This window comes from Urocampus carinirostris, chromosome 3 (genome assembly GCF_059441175.1).
Source record: "Urocampus carinirostris isolate Australia breed hairy pipefish chromosome 3, RoL_Ucar_1.0, whole genome shotgun sequence".
Lineage (NCBI taxonomy): Eukaryota > Metazoa > Chordata > Actinopteri > Syngnathiformes > Syngnathidae > Urocampus > Urocampus carinirostris.
Genome location: NC_142351.1, coordinates 16,288,829 through 16,302,344, shown reverse-complemented (window position 1 = coordinate 16,302,344; position 13,516 = coordinate 16,288,829). Strand labels below are relative to the sequence as shown.

General features: G+C 41.9%; 1 protein-coding gene across 1 annotated transcript in view; it reads left to right on the top strand.

The window, feature by feature from the left end:
* Nucleotides 1–10,889, top strand: part of abcc4 (ATP binding cassette subfamily C member 4 (PEL blood group)) — a 38,442-nt gene extending 27,553 nt beyond the window's left edge. The window contains exons 21-31 of the mRNA XM_088330851.1: nucleotides 1,683–1,833; nucleotides 2,925–3,044; nucleotides 3,117–3,227; nucleotides 3,294–3,394; nucleotides 6,267–6,458; nucleotides 6,530–6,685; nucleotides 7,717–7,806; nucleotides 7,927–8,099; nucleotides 8,269–8,374; nucleotides 10,200–10,334; nucleotides 10,410–10,889. Of these exons, the coding sequence (XP_088186977.1) occupies nucleotides 1,683–1,833; nucleotides 2,925–3,044; nucleotides 3,117–3,227; nucleotides 3,294–3,394; nucleotides 6,267–6,458; nucleotides 6,530–6,685; nucleotides 7,717–7,806; nucleotides 7,927–8,099; nucleotides 8,269–8,374; nucleotides 10,200–10,334; nucleotides 10,410–10,499 (1,425 nt within the window). The 3' untranslated portion in view covers nucleotides 10,500–10,889. The remainder of the gene's footprint in view (nucleotides 1–1,682; nucleotides 1,834–2,924; nucleotides 3,045–3,116; nucleotides 3,228–3,293; nucleotides 3,395–6,266; nucleotides 6,459–6,529; nucleotides 6,686–7,716; nucleotides 7,807–7,926; nucleotides 8,100–8,268; nucleotides 8,375–10,199; nucleotides 10,335–10,409) is intronic.
* Nucleotides 10,890–13,516: the final 2,627 nt, after the last annotated feature.

Here is a 13,516-nt window from a genome sequence, read left to right as displayed (position 1 = left end):
ATCAACTGAACTATTTCAAGCCTTTTATTATTTGAATATTGCTGAATTTGGCTTACAGCTTAAGAAAACTCAAAAATCCTATCTCAAAATATTAGAATATCATGAAAAAGTATACAAGTAGGCTATTCAACTAATCACCTGAATCATCTAATTAACTCGAAACACCTTGCGAGGGTTTCCTGAGCCTTAAAAACACTCAGCTTGGTTCAGTAAACTAAATCACAAGTATGGGGAAGACTGCTGATCTGTCTGCTGTCCAGAGGACCATCATTGATACCCTCCTGAAGGAGGGTAAGACACAAAAATAAATTTCTCAAAGAGCAGGCTGTTCACAGAGTGCAGTTTCAAAGCATATCCACAAAAAGTCTGTTGGAAGGGAAAAATGTGGCCGGAAACGCTGCACAACCAAGAGAGATGACCGCAGCCTTAACAAAATTGTGAAGAAGAGCCGCTTCCAGAATTTGGGGGAGCTTCAAAGACAGTGGGCTGAAGCTGGAGTCCAGGTATCAAAAGCCACAGTTCACAGACGTGTCCGGGAAAAGGGCTACAATAGCCGTATTCCCATGGTCAAGCCACTTCTGAACTCAAGACAACGGAAGAAGCGTCTGACTTGGGCTATGGAGAAGAAGCACTGGACAGTTGCAGAGTGGTCCAAAGTCCTCTTTTCAGACAAAAGCAAGTTTTGCATTTCATTTGGAAGTCAAGGCGCCAGAGTCTGGAGAAAGGCTGGAGAGGAGCAAAATCCAAGTTGCTTGAAATCCAGTGTGAAGTTCCCACAGTCAGCAATGGTTTGGGGAGCCATGTCAGCTGCTGGTGTTGGTCCACTGTGTTTCATCAAGTCCAGAGTAAATGCAACTGTGTACCAAGAGATTTTAGAGCACTACATGCTTCCATCTGCTGAAAAGCTCTATGGAGATGAGGATTTCATTTTCCAGCATGATCTGGCACCTGCCCACAGTGCCAAAACCACCAGTAACTGGTGCACTGACCATGGCATCACTGTCCTTGATTGGCCTGCTAATTCCCCTGACCTGAACCCCATTGAGAATTTGTGGGGTATAGTTAAGAAGAAGATGAAAGACACCAGACCTACAAATGCAAATGAGCTGGAGGCCGCTATCGAAGCATCCTGGGCATCAATAACACCTCAGCAATGCCACAGGCTGATTGCCTCCATGCCACGCCGGATTGATGCAGTAATCCGTGCAAAAGGATTCCCAACCAAGTACTGAGTGCATCAATGGACATTTTCAAATGTTTGATTTAGTTTTGCTGTTATAAAATTATTTTTTTACTTGGTCTGAGGAAGTATTCTAATATTTTGAGATAGGATTTTTGAGTTTTTTTCAGCTGTAAGCCAAAATCAGCAATATTCAAATAATAAAAGGCTTGAAATAGTTGAGTTGATGTGTAATGAATCCAGAATGTATGACATTTTTGTTTTTTTAATTGCATTACAGAAAATAAAGAACTTTATCACAATATTCTAATTTTCTGAGACAGTCCAGTATATATATATATATATATATATATATATGAAATGTATAGTATAATAAATCAACTTGTTAAACATGAACAGTGTGAAGTTGGCGGGCTTGTTACAACACACAAACGAACTGATGGAAAGTGGACTCAACGGAAATGTGAATTCTGTGATAAAATCCTCATTTGTTTGTATTCAGGTTTTTCTGCAAATCATCGGCGTGGTGGCAGTGGCCGTGGGTGTGATTCCCTGGATTCTTCTGCCTGTGGTGCCCCTCCTTATTGTCTTCCTTTTCCTCCGCCGCTATTTCCTGGCAACCTCCAGAGACATCAAACGCCTGGAGTCCACAAGTAAGAGCCCAGGCCTTCAGTGACTGGCGCGTTACTGAAAAAAAAGTAGTTTGTTAAGGTTACTAGTCACTTCATTTAAAAAAGTAATTTAGTTACCCTCCTGAGTACAAACGGTGTGTTATTCTGAAAGTCACTATCGGGCTACAAATTACTCCCCCTTGAAATAGCCACAAACTTAAAAAGATAGAAGAAAACCTGTACACTGTCCTGTGGAAGCATTTTCTTGGATTTTGCTATCATGAGAGCTTGCAAACAAACACTTAGCCGAGACACTCCATATCCATTTTGTCTCTAAACTTCAACCGTCTCGATCACCTCCATTTCTAGGTACTGTCCCATTTTTTTGATCCACTCTTCACATGCCTGACTTTTGGTACAATTTCCAATGGTATACCCTCTTCTCATCGTGTGACATTGTTTTCATCTACACCAAACTTCCTTACTGTTTCTAGTTATTACTTACTGTTACAGACATTTTTTTCCTCCCAGGCATAGTGTACTGCAAAATTATTTTACAAATAAAGAAAAAACAATCCAGCACACTTTTACTGAAGATTTTGTGCCCACGTTTTTCCCTTTGGTTTCCCTTTGGTTTGTTGTTCCACACTGCCTACCATTCTCAACTGGTGACACAAAACCAAATATGCGCATACAAGTTGATCCGCCAAACCCAGATTTCAGTATTTGATTTAATAGTTTTAAATTTGGCTTAGATGCTAATATATATGGTAATGAAAATATCCCTATGAGGATAAACACCCCATGCACCCTAACTGTTTCAGTAAAAAAACAAAAACATGCCCACATGTAGGTGGTGAGGGGTTCTATATAACATTGTAAGAAATGTAGGAGTATTCAGGAGTCAGAAGACACTCTAATTCATGAGCTGCATAAAATAAGTAGATAAAATAAGTAGATAAAATAACGTAACGCACAGTACTAATGACAGTAGTTACAAAATTTGAAGAATTAGAGTACCTGTTACAGAGAGAGGTTCCACAGTCACGGGTAAGTCCTAAGACTGTCCCCTGAACATGTACTCATTAACTTGTGTGACTTATTTTTAAATGTGACCCCTGTCTTTCCCACAGCTCGAAGTCCAGTTTTCTCCCACCTGTCTTCCTCACTGCAGGGCCTGTGGACCATCCGAGCCTTCCGAGCAGAAGGCCGCTTCCAAAAGGCATTTGATGACCATCAAGATTTGCACTCAGGTGGCTAGAGGGTTGATTCAGTATTTTTGATGGGAATAACAATGATCAATCTAACCCGTGCTCCCGAAACAGCGGCGTGGTTCCTTTTCTTGACCACGTCCCGCTGGTTTGCTGTGCGCCTGGATGGCATGTGCGCCATCTTCGTGATGGTGACCACCTTCGGCTGCATGATACTCCGCGACCGTAAGGCTCCGCTGTACCAAGTTTAATCGGTTGTGAATTGTGTGTGACATGTGTTTCTTCCGTCAGAACTGGATGCTGGCTCTGTGGGTTTGGCTTTGACCTACGCAATCACTCTGATGGGCATGTTCCAATGGGGGGTCCGGCAGAGCGCTGAGGTTGAGAACATGGTATGACGATGACTTTTCATGGGAATTATTTTAAATTGAGAGAAACACCCAAAACTTGCTCTCACGTGTTTGGAAGTACACTTGCAAATGTCAAAATAATATTTATTATTGTGTACTATCTGACCATTCGATGTAGGTTTATTTTGTAGTGCAGGGGCTTTCAAATTCAAATAAGTGAGGGGCCAAATACAAATATTCGCTACAAGCCAAGGCCCGAAAAAAAAATCGAATGTTCATTGAAATGTTTTAAAATGACGCATATAACCCAGTGAACCATCTGAAAACCAAAGAAAATATCTTTCAAAATAAGCAGATATATAAAGCAATAGTTTCTTATAACAAATATTGACAAATATATTCTAGGATTTCTTTGACAACAAACTTCTTTGCAACCTAAAATCCAAGAAGGGTGTAGTCTTTTACATATGCGCTCTGCAGGAAGTAGTTAGCCAATCATATTGAAGGACAGATGTACATCCAACCAATAGATCCGACAGCGCTTGTTCTCAGCCAATCAGAACGTGAGGATGAAGACAGCCGGTTGCTGCCAATTTAGGTCGTCCATCTTTGAATCACCAGTGGTCCACACGCTTGTACAGTGGTACCTCTACTTACAAATTTCTTTCTTTTTGGGAGTAGCTTTGTAACCTGAAACATTTGTATTTAAGTAGGGTGTGTTGTATAAAAAATGGGGCACTTGTATGTCTGGGGAACTTGTAACGTTGCCCGAAGGTATCCAGAACGATTGGTAGGGATGAGGTTCTTCCCTTTACCTCAACCAAAAATTAATTTGGAGAATTGTTTGAAGTGGATAAAGGCATGCAGTTGCCCTCATGTTCAACTCAACGTAAGGATGATTGATGGGAACTGGAACAGAGTTTTGTTCCGTAGTAAGTGTTTTCTTTTCTTTCTTATAAATTGAAGTCTACGCTGCTTTTGGGTCGGTTATAACACAACATTCTATCAGGCTCACAGCATGACTTGTAGCTCCTCCCTGCCACGTTATTTTGGTATATTACCATGAATTAGAAACCTTAAAAATTCCGAGATTGGGTTTGTTCCAATTAAGTTGGCTGCAAAGTCAACCTAAAGAAAACTTTGCTTGAGATAAGTTTGCATAATAAAGAGGAAATGATACAGCTATGCTATCAGGAATACTGACTAAAGGTTTGCTCGCTCTTGTTTTGGCTTCCGCATTTGCTCCGCGTGTGAAACATGGATACTGTAACTATGGTGGTCTATTAACTCCTGTTTTTTCTGCTTCTCTATCTCATGCATGAGTACCTGTGCCTTGTGGGAAATGTCATATTTGTGCTTGTAAAAGATCTCCATTCTGCCGTATTGCTGCAGTCTGTGGGCTAGTTCTAATAATGACTTAAAATTGTCTCAAGGGCCGAAAGAAATGTTGTGTCCCGCGGGCCTTGACTTTGACATGTGGCGTAGTGCAACTCAAAACGAGTGCCACAAATGCAAGGGACAATACAAACTACATAGAGACAAAGCGGACAAAACCCAACATTTGTTCTTATTTTTATGATGAGCTTTTCGCAAGGTTTTTGGTTTTTGGGCATACCCGTCACAGCGTGATGACAAACAATCATGCCAGCTCCCTCTAGGTGAGCCTCGTGTTAGATACAAATGTCTCGACCAATGAGTATTTAAAAAAAAAAAGCACGTTTATATGATAGTTTGTGCACTTGTCCTTTTTATTCAAATTGGTTTTTTTTTACCACTGTGGGGCGCTAAATAGTACAGAATGTTCCTTTAATTATTTAAATTACCCTTATAAGAGACACAATCTGGGATGTCTAATCGTACGTTGAAATGCAAATCAACCCTTATCTATCTGTGAACTTAGTGGAAAACCCTTTTCTAATGTTGTGTAAAACTAGTCTAGTTTTAGGCCCAATCCAATTATTCACCCTGTCCCCTACCCAGTTGGTATTGTTTTTTTTCCCCCCTTACTCTTTATTGGTAAGAGGAAGGACAATTCATCTTGGCTAGGGTAACATTATTCCTTCGATTTAAGCTGCACTAGTTGTATGTTAACACAATAACAATTGTTCGTTCCTTTACTTTTTGTCCCAATTTCACTCACCTCTAAATATTAACATTGGCACAATAAGTTTTAAGTGTTTAAAATAAAAGAGATAGGACAAGTACTACATGTCACTCTTTCCATAACTATCTCGTCTTTCTGCAACCACCTTACTTTTGCCCCTGGGGTTCTCTCCATCCCGCAGCGCCATCTGTAGGAATGTATGTTCTATAACAGAATTTAACAAAAACATCTAACTGATTCGTTGTCTCTACAGTTGCTACCAGGTTCGTCAGTAATGCCTAGGGAGAATTTAAGGTGCCCTTGATCTATTTTCGTGAAAGGGAGCTTATGTACTTTAACTTTCCACCTAATTTACACTTTGTGAAAGAATGGGACACTCTTTGCCTGTGAACGTTAGACTAAGGAGCAAAAAAAGGGAGTGTTGTGTGATAGTCTTTCTCTAACTGGTTTATTAGTCAATTAAAATGAGAAGAGAAGACATCAATGCATTTTAACTTGCACAGAGAACAGGAGAAAACGGTACAAAAATCAAAATCTGTTCTAAAAGCACTCCTCTTAGCCCTTTCTTTTTTATTAAATCACCTATCACTAAAAGCAGATCTGCCTTAAAGAGTGTGGGAGACAAAGAACAGCAAAGTTATTGGGGATAGTGACAATTATATAAACTGCGTAATAGTCATAATAATGAACTGGCATCCAATGCAACGTCCATATGCAGGTGTCTAATATCAAAACCGAATGAACGTATCTTTGACGTAAGATAAGGGTTCTGTGAACAGCTTTTAAAAGCACTTTTGTCCATTTTCCCAGATGACATCAGTTGAGAGGGTGATTGAATACACAGAACTTGAGAGTGAAGCACCCTGGGAAACCTCAAAGCGACCCCCACCTGATTGGCCCAGTAAAGGTCAGGTGACCTTCGACAAGGTTAACTTTTCCTACAGCACTGACGGTCCCAAAGTCCTGGAAAACTTGAAAGTCACTTTCCAACCTAAAGAAAAGGTCAGGCTGTTAATATTGTGATGGTTTCTAATGGCTGAAGAAACTGACCAGAGTTTGATTCCTGCTGTCAGGTGGGCATCGTAGGGCGGACAGGTGCCGGGAAAAGCTCCCTGGTGTCAGCCTTGTTCCGCCTCGCTGAACCTGAAGGCAACATCTACATTGATGGAGTGTTGACCTCGGAACTGGGCCTTCATGACATACGTCAGAGGATGTCCATCATTCCTCAGGTACATGACAGACTTTCAATCCAATGGCATTCTATTACAGATTATTGTGAAATTGGTTGAGATTTTCCATGGATTTGATTCAAGGCTGATTTTATTTTTGGGGGGGTTATTTCTGTTGAGACTTAGCATTGTTTTTCTATCTTATATTATGTAATATTTGTATGCAAAATCAGGTTGACACATTTTCTAAAAAGAGGACTTACACGTGACTTCTATTTTACGTAAAATAACAATGAAATCAGTGACTCTGGTTGATAAATGTTAGTCAGGAAATACAGCTACAGTGGGTTAGCTTTGGTAGTGGCGCCTGGCTTTGGCGACATCCTGTCGACATATTCAAAACTGCAGCTCATCGTTTATTGATTTGGCTCATTTTTTTCTTGTGCTTTTCCCAGCATTCTTGCGGGACTTATTCGCCCCGCGGGATGTATGTTTGATACCCCTGGCCTAAGCATTTCCTAGCCAACACAACAGTCGAGCGCCGGATTACTGTGTTTTTTGTGAAATCTGTTTTAGCTCTCAATGAAGTATTACATGCAGAAGCTACAGATGTTTAAGGTTTATATAAGTATGTTTAAGGTTCACATAGTATGTTTAAGGCTTGTATAAGCAATCTGTATTCTTTTGTACTGAAAAATAAACATTTAATAAAATGATATGCTCTATAAAGATAAATAAAGTTTAACTTACTTTTGGAAGAGTTTCTCAACCGCATCAAGCTTCCTTATTCCACTTTCATTTCAAATGATACGGCTCGATACAGTACAGTATGTTTGCACACGAACTGGGACTGTGATAGGAAGCGGAGGAAAGAAGTACTACAGTCCTGTACTCTGAAAAAGGTGCCCAATAGAAAATCCAACTTACAGCAATGTCTGGATATTTTTTGACATCCCGAAAAAAGTGTTGGTATGTACCGTTCGTAACTCGAATGTTGGTAATTAGGGGAGCGTCTGTTCTGACAAAAGTTTTTCAAGAAGGTTATCCATTTATTTCTCATCTATTTTTGCTACTCTGCATTTGTCCTACAGGACCCAGTGCTGTTCACAGGCTCCATGCGAAAGAACCTGGACCCTTTTTACCAGCATTCAGACGAAGAGCTGTGGAATGCACTACGAGAGGTGGCATACATTCAAATACAAACAATCATAGAGGAGCTCACATTTGAAAATCATTCTGAGGAATTAAACCAATAACAATCCAGGTTTGGAATTATTACATCTTCTGGGTTTCTCCCGCAGGTCCAGCTAAAGGGCGTGGTTGAAGATCTCCCCGGAAAACTGGAGACTGTTCTGGCCGAGTCGGGCTCCAATTTCAGCGTGGGCCAAAGGCAACTGGTCTGTTTAGCTAGGGCGATCTTGAGAAAGAACCGCATCCTCATCATTGATGAGGCCACTGCCAACGTGGACCCCAGGTAGCCCAATTTAAACAGACTTTACGCACTGTAGAGACTTAGTATAAGTTTTCCCTTTAGCGTGGTGTGCTTCGCCAGCCCGAGAACATTTTCCTCTGTGAGACACATATAGAAATTAATTGAAGGACAACAGTCAATGACTTGACACTCATCTCACACTTGTTTGCAGGACAGACGAACTGATCCAAAGAACAATCAGAGAGAAGTTCCAGGAGTGCACCGTCCTCACCATTGCTCATCGCCTCAACACCATCATAGACAGTGATCGCATTCTAGTACGTCTGAATTGGTCTAACGCTCATATTTCTCTCATAAAACCACACACAGACAGATATCATATTGTGGACTATATTTCTGCTGATTTTTTTAAATATGGCGCTGCTTATTATTTTTTTTTTGTGGCTACACCGAGAAAAATGGCAAGCTGCTCTATTCCATCGCACGCGGTCTAAATACAAAACAATGCAGTGATGTCTGGAAAAATGTATGACTCCTTTTAAATTTAATTGGAAAACAGTGGGAAATTAGTCAATTGTTTTGCCAAAATTCTTCATATATTATATAACTGGTACAAAAAAGAAGGCTTGACAGTGTTTTATTGAAATTGTATTTGTACTAACGATATTATGAATTTTCGAACTGTTACAAGTCCTTAATTTATACATTCAAACTGAACAGTGGTGGATGTTAGCCTTCAGAAACGCTATAGCTCTTTTTCCAAATTATTGGAGTCATTTGAGTTTTTTTCATTCTTGAGGTATAATGACAAGTAAATGCAATTTGGTCCATTTTCATGGCAACCAACCAAAACAATACAAAAATACATGTCTATAGCAGGCCTCTCCAGGGTGCCCCTTAACCTGAGATGCCCACAGACCTTCCAAAAAAGCTCCCGGGGTTGGGTCTTTGTGATTTTCTAGTAAAATTGACTGAGTCTGTTTAACCCTACTTCCAATAATTTACCTGGTAATAGCACAGTAACAACAAAGTAATAACTTGACAAGTTATTTTAGAAATGTATGTGGGCCTGGAGACAGATGGGTGCCACCAGGCTGTACTTGCCCAAGACACACTACAGGAAATAATTCCTGCTCTACAATTTGTTTTCTCTGGAACTGTCGTCTAGACAGCTTCGGCTCATATTTAGGCAACGCAGCCCTAGTTTACGTAAGGTGGGTGGGGGCACGTTCAATAGGAAAACACCAGGGCGCCAATGTTATAGAGTATCAAACATGTTTAATCATTTTGGCACTCGGGCACCTAATTCCTCAAGTGTGGGGGAGAGCAAAGCAGTGAGCTGCCCTTTTCAACAACGCACGTGGTCTAAAAAAACAATGCTGTGACATATGAAAAGATTTAGGATGCCCTTCTAGAGGAGAATGAGTCCAATTTTTGTCAAAATTATTTATATAAAACATAACAAAAGCAAAACGGGAGGTTTGACAGTACTTGATCAATAATTTCATACCCACTATATTTCAACTTGATCACCCACCAATCAAGTCCTTAATTTATTCATCCAAATAAAATAGCAGTGGAGATTATCTATAAATACTGTTACACTTGTCTTGTATCATTAGTGTCAATGTCAGCTCCCTGAAGTTTCCTTTACTTCTCAAGGAAACGATGACTAGCAAATGCAATTTGGTTCATTACCATGGAAACCACCAAGAACAACAACACAAAAAGTAGTGTTGCAATCTGGCACCATTATCCACAGTATGATTTCCCTGGCGCTATCATCTAGAAATGCAATGCAGCCCTCATTTAAATTTTCTTTTGCTACGTATTTATGTGCTAGTCTTGGTAATGGCCATCTTGAATGGTAATGTGATCGGAAAAACACGGGACACAAATAACTGAACAGAACTGAAAAAAAAAAAAAAAACAGCTGAAAAAAGCGTCAGGTGTGCAGGGGCACAGTGCATTTCCCATGTGGTTTGTGCCACGTGTGCGCCAGGCTTTATATGTGAACTAGTTCATTTTTACGTCTTTAAATCCGGTGCGGCTCATGCATAGACAAAATTGAGTTACATTCTTATACTTTAGCTTGCAGCTCTGTGGTCCGGAATTTACTGTATTTAACGCGGATGACTTCAGGTTCTAGATGCCGGGAGAATCCACGCGTACGAAGAGCCGTACACGCTTCTTTTGGACCACTCTTCTATATTTTATAAAATGGTGCAGCAGACTGGCAATCAGGAGGCTGCAGCCCTGCTAGAGGCAGCTAAAACGGTGAGCTTCCTCGAATTTTGCACATTTCGGCAGCCAAGGGAAAACTTCAACTAAAACCGCATGGATCTGTTTCAGGGGTATGACAGCAGGAGCCGACCCATCTATGCTAACGGGGAGGCTGAGGTATCAGATGGGAGTTTGGTCATCTTTGAGACCGCTCTTTGAGCCACACACCTCTTTCGGGGTGTCTTAGACACCGGCTGAATGTATGCACATGTTGCAAACCAGGTCTGTACAAACTGTAGACATGCATGTATTTATTTTGCATACTTTTTTCCACGCATAAAAATTGCTGCCTTGTTTTTAATCAGCGGCAGTCTCTTTATTTTTACATGGGCTCTTGTAAGAGCCAAGTTGGTCACTCGGCACCCAAAACAAGCTACATCAAGTGTCCTTTTGTGAACACGGTGAATGTTTTTTTTATTATTTTACGGGCATTTGGTCAGATTTAGCCTAAATACAACTGCTTCTGTTAAAAAAAGAGGTGTTCCAAGTTTAGGGAGCGTTTCCCTGTCATTCTCAAAGTTTATAAGACAATAAAAATGTAAAATGGTATTCGAGAAGAGTGTGTTTTTGTGCAGTCGTTCAAAAAAAGGGTAAAACTTGAATTGTGGTAAGTTATGTGCAATGGTCTTACTATGTCCTGAAATACAAGTATTGAATCATTTTATGAAAAATGGATAATTGATAGAGTATGTAAGAAGATTTGCTGAAATGCGTTTGATATAGCCGCATATACAGTGTCAGTGAGGAAGATACTTGGCTTATTGCTCCAGCGAAGGTCGGGGGGTCCCGTCCCTGTGCGTTGAGCCGACCAGATGAACCAGGTTTTTCCAATGCTGGCGGTCTTGTGCCAGCTGTTCTGCATCCTCTACGGCAACTCCGTGTTGTTGGAGGTCGCCCGCAACGACGTCGAGCCATCGAGTGCGGGGTTTCCCTCGTGGTCGTCTCCAGCCTGCGGCCTTTGGATCAAACTGGAGAATGGCTCGTGTCGGATGGTCTGGTGGTAGACGAAGGACATGGCCAAACCAGCGGGTGCGGCGTTGTGCGACCAAGGAAGATGCTTGGGGCTGGCACGTGCGGGCTCTGAGCTCTTTATTGGAGACTCGCTGGGGCCACCTGATGTTCTCGATGGTTCTGAGAGCTCTGCTATCAAAACCATCGATTCTTGTGGCCAGGGTGTCGTTCAGGGGCCATGTTTCTGAGCCATAAAGCAGGATAGGGAGTACGGCGAGGTTGTAAATGCGGAGCTTCGTCTTGCGTGCGATGGTCTGGTGCCGCCAGAGTGGTTTCCAGAGAGACTGCAGAGCAGATGCTGCCAGGGCTCTTCTGCGGAGAATCTCTGGTTTTAGGTCCCCATTGTCTGTCACCATGGACCCCAGATATACAAAGCTCTTGACAGGCTCTACGATGTCGCTACCAATTTGGATGGGAGGTGGATCTGGTCCATCACCGACATACATGAACTTGGTTTTCGTCCAACTCACTTGCAGGCCAAGCCGCGCTGCCTCTTCGCTGTAAATGCCCAGAGCGTCTCTCAGCTGGCTGTAGGAAGTGCTGAGAATGATGGTGTCGTCAGCATACTCCAGGTCAGTAAGGTGGTAGTTGCCGAAAGACACTCCGGGGATGCGCTCACTAACCCTGAACATCAGATGGTCGATGATGCAATTAAAAAGGTCGGGAGCAGCCACGCAGCCTTGGCGAACGCCGCTGAAGATAGCAAACCAGTCGGAGTCAATGCCGTTGATACGGACACAGCTCTCTGCGTTGCTGTAGAGCAGCTTGAACAGGGCTATGATCTTGGGTGGTGCTCTGAGAGCTTGGAGGATGTGAAGAGTGGCAGACGGTGTCAAAGGCGGCCTTCAGATCAATGAATCCGATATATAGATGGCGATGTTTACGGAATTCACGGGTCTTTTCTATCAGCAAACGGACGGCAGAGATGTGGTCCGTTGTGGAGCGGTTGGGCATAAAGCCAGCCTGCTGGGGACGGCGGCAGCTTCTGATTGCTGGAAGGGCACGGCTGAGCAAGATCCTGGTAAAGACCTTGCCCGGGATGGAGAGTAAGGTTATGCCTCTGTGGTTTCCACAGACAAGCCTGTCGCCCTTGCATTTCCAAGGAAGATAACCACACATTAATATTTCTCAAGTTCTAACATTTGGGGGTCTCAAATTTTTCCTCTCCTCTGACAAAATCCCCCCCCAAAAAGCCTTTGAATGACAATGGATAATTTCTTTAACTTTTGTGTATCTTTCTGAACCAGTTAATTATTTCAACAAATTTAGACTTACTTACCATTTATTAAGCTCAAATGGTAGTTTTCTCCCAGGTCTGCGCGCACACACTGTAGCAGCCATCTTGGAACAGGCAGGTTTCTGTGCAGTCTATGATAAATGTTGAGTTGAGCTCCCTCCAATGAATTCCCATTGGTTTTCGGTCTCCAGCCACATCAGAACGTTTATCTAATCCTGACAGAACCACTTCTTGGTTATTTAGTCTGTGCTACTATGGGCCATTGTCCTGACAGATGGCCCAGTCACAGACTCCCATTCTCTACTAGACCAGCATTTTCAGAGCGAAGGCTGTGGACCAGAACATAGGGGGAAATCAAATCTGAACGATATGAGGGAGCAAGTCCATGCATGATTTTGTATACTACCAACAGAACCGTAAAATCACATCTTAAGATAACAGGGAGCCAATGCAGGTTAGCTAAAATCCGGGTAATGGGATCAAACTTTCTTGTCTTCGTTAAAAGCCTCGCTGTAGCATTTTGTACCAACTGAAGGCTCTTGATTTTGGACTTATGGAGAGTAGTGCATTACAGTAATCAAGATGGGAGGTAACAAAGGCATGAATTATGATCTCCACATCCGACTGAGACAACATTGGGCGAATTTTAGCAATGTTGCGAAGATGGGATAAAGCTGTTCTAGTAATATTCTTAACGTGTGTTTGGAAGGACAGGTCGGGGTCAAATGTGACACCTTAATTTTTAACAGTATCTCTGGGTGATATTACATTTGTCAATGTTCAGAGCAGTTTTTGAGAACAAGTCACGGCATTAAGAAGGACCAATAACTAAAATTTCAGTCTCCTCAGAGTTAAGGCGCAAGAAGTTGAGTGACATCCATTCTTTTATCTCATTTAGGCAGGCCTCCAAATTTCCACAGTTTAGTGT